The sequence below is a fragment of the Mauremys mutica genome, chromosome 1 (assembly GCF_020497125.1).
Source record: "Mauremys mutica isolate MM-2020 ecotype Southern chromosome 1, ASM2049712v1, whole genome shotgun sequence".
NCBI lineage: Eukaryota > Metazoa > Chordata > Testudines > Geoemydidae > Mauremys > Mauremys mutica.
The window spans coordinates 358018248-358021336 of NC_059072.1; the positions used below are offsets into that span (position 1 = coordinate 358018248).

Sequence of the window (3089 nt, forward strand, 5' to 3'; positions counted from 1 at the left end):
TATGTTGCTTTCCCCCCCTTAATTTCTGCCTTCACTTTCCTACTGAACTGGGTTTTTAACCAAAGTTCTCCACTTCCTTGATTGTGGAATTGTGGCTTTTTAGCTCTTTAATAAACTCTCCTTAAAGAACTCCCATTTTTCATTCAAATTTTTCTGCAAAGGCAACAGGGGTCACAGTTGCCTGACATGGTGTCTGACATGGATAACAGCAGCATTAGGTTGCTTTTGGGATTCATAGAACAGCTAAGCATGGTGGGTCATCGCTTTTGGGTTCGAGAAACTAGCACTGAGTGGTGGAATTACATCGTTATGCAGATCTGAGATGACGAGCGGTGGCTGCAGAACTTTTGGAATTGGAAAACCACCTTCCTGGAATTGTGCACTGAGCTCACCTCAGCCTTACAGCGCAAGGACACCCAAATGAGAGCTGCACTGTCAGTGGAGAAGCGCATGGTGATCACATTGTGGAAGCTGGAGACTCCAGGCTGCTACTGGTCAGTTGCAAATCAGTTTGGAGCTGGGAGGTTGACCATTGGGGCTGCGTTAACGCAAGTGTGCAGGGCCATTAATCACATCCTTTTGTGCAAGACCGTAACTCTTGGCAACATGCATGATATTGTGGATGGCTTTTCAGAAATGGGTTTCCCCAACTGTGGAGGGGTGATAGATAGCACGCATATTCCAATTTTGGCACTGGATGCCATTTGATGAAATATATCAATCGGAAGGGGTACTTCTCCATGGTGTCGAAGGCACTTGAGGATCACTGTGGGCATTTCATTGACATCATTGACATCAGGGTGATCCAGGAAAGTGCATGACGCATGAATCTTTAGGAACACCGGCCTTTACAGAAAGCTGAAAGCAGGGACTTGCTTTCCAGACCAGAAGATCCCCACAGGGGATCTCGAAATACCCATAGTGATTCTGAGAGACTTGGCAAACCCCTTATTGGTAAGTACACGTACAGCATTGAAACACTACATTAAAATACACTGCTGGTAACACACTAGTCACTTTCCCACTGATCCTTGACAATCACACATGCTGGCGAACACTGGAAGCATGGTGTTCCTATGGGTAGGGGACCTTAGGCGTGGGAGAAAAGCAATGGGCCAATTACAGTGATCAGATCTACACTGGCACTTTGGTGATGAAAATTTTGCGTAAAAAGCCTTACAACTCTCATCAAGGAGCCATTATTACGTCAGTGAAACTGAGGAGTTCCATCATCAAAAGTGGCTTTGTAGTCTTTACACCTCCACTATTTCATCATCAAAACTTGCCTTTTGGCAAAAAAAACTTGGTAGTGTAGACAAGGACTAGAGAACAATAAAGAATTACCCATATACACTCGTGTTTCCTGTCTCCTAAGATTTCCCACACCACAATGTGTAGGAATTATTGATGCAGGGAGCACGGTAAAATATGGAATTGGCATTAGGAAAGTCAGTTGTTCATAATTCATTTATCTGAATAATGAAAATGTCGTTTTTCAGTGTGTGAAGAGTGACCAATATGCTTCATCCATGAGAACAGCCTCCAGTAGTGGATGAAGTATCTCATATTAATATTTTCTCTCCATCCAGCTATTTGTCCTGCAACATCACCCTAGATCCTGGGCACATACAGGAAGTCAGGGGAACGTACGGTACATGCAGGAAATAGCATTCTGCCTCAGCAGTGGACACCTTCTCTTCTACTCCATGTCAGATTCCAACTCAACCGACTTCACAAACCCCACCACCTTCATCCTGCTGGGCATTCCTGGCCTGGAGGCAGCCCATGTCTGGATCTCCATCCCCTTCTGCACCATGTACATCATAGCCATCTTGGGGAACTTCATCATCCCGTTCATCGTAAAGACGGAGCTGAGCCTCCATGGGCCCATGTACTATTTCCTCTGCATGCTGGCCATCACCGATCTGGTCCTGTCTACATCCATCCTACCCAAAATGCTGAGCATCTTCTGGTTCAATTCCAGGGAGATCAATTTCAGTGCATGCCTCACCCAGATGTACTTCATTCTCAGCTTCTTTGTGATAGAGTCTGGGATCCTCGTGGCCATGGCTTTTGATCGCTATGTGGCCATCTGCGATCCCTTGAGACATTCCACCATCCTGACAAACTCTGTGGTTGCCAAAATTGGCCTGGCTCTGGTGCTGCGCGGTGCCATACTCATACTGCCCTATCCCTTCCTGGCGAGGAGGTGGCCATATTGCAGAACCAACATCATTCCAAACACGTACTGTGAGCACATAGCTGTGGTGAAGCTGGCCTGCGCCGACATCAGCCTCAGTAGTTACTACAGCCTCTCTGTGGCATTCTTGGTTATCGGTATGGATGTGCTTTTTATCACTGTGTCCTATACCGAGATCCTCAGGGCCATCTTCAGTCTCCCAACAAAGGACGCCCGGCTCAAGACTTTTGGGACCTGCGGCTCCCACCTCTGTGTCATCTTAGCCTTTTACATCCCACATGTCTTTGCCACCCTCACACAACGATTTGGGCACAATGTGCCCCTGCATTTGCGCGTTCTCATGGCAAACATGTACCTTCTGGTGCCCCCCATGCTAAACCCAATCATCTATGGGGTGAAGACCCAACAGATCCGGGACAGGCTGCTCCAGCTCTTTGCTCATAAAGGGACCTAAAGTTTTCTCCTGGTTCTCTGGATCTCAGACCGAGCTCCATGCTGAGCTGTCTGGTGATATGGTGCTGGGCCCTCTTCCCTGAATCACTGACTAGCCAGTCAAAGAGACATTAAATCCTTTCCTGACCTTACTGTGCTGTGTCAGCGTGACAAACTGGCGAAACTGTCTACGTACAACTCATAGGGTTTCCACCTTTCTAATTGCTGGTAACTGGAAGCCTGAGGCCCCACCCCTGTGCCCTGCCTCTTCCTCCAGATTATGGCCCTGCTCTGCCTCTTCCCCTCAAGACTCCATCCCTCACTCACTCCTCTGCTTCCCACCCCCTGTCACTCTCTGTATCATCCCTGACACTCTGCACTCCAAAGCACCTCCTATTTACCATGGTGATGTAATTATGGTATGTTTTGTAAAGAGTATGCCCCATGAGGTTTCATT

General features: G+C 47.5%; 1 protein-coding gene across 1 annotated transcript; it reads left to right on the forward strand.

The window, feature by feature from the left end:
- Positions 1 to 1655: 1655 nt before the first annotated feature.
- On the forward strand, positions 1656 to 2654 carry LOC123366822 (olfactory receptor 52R1-like). The gene has a single exon (XM_045010614.1). It carries the CDS (start codon positions 1656 to 1658, stop codon positions 2652 to 2654), a length of 999 nt encoding a protein of 332 aa, XP_044866549.1.
- Positions 2655 to 3089: the final 435 nt, after the last annotated feature.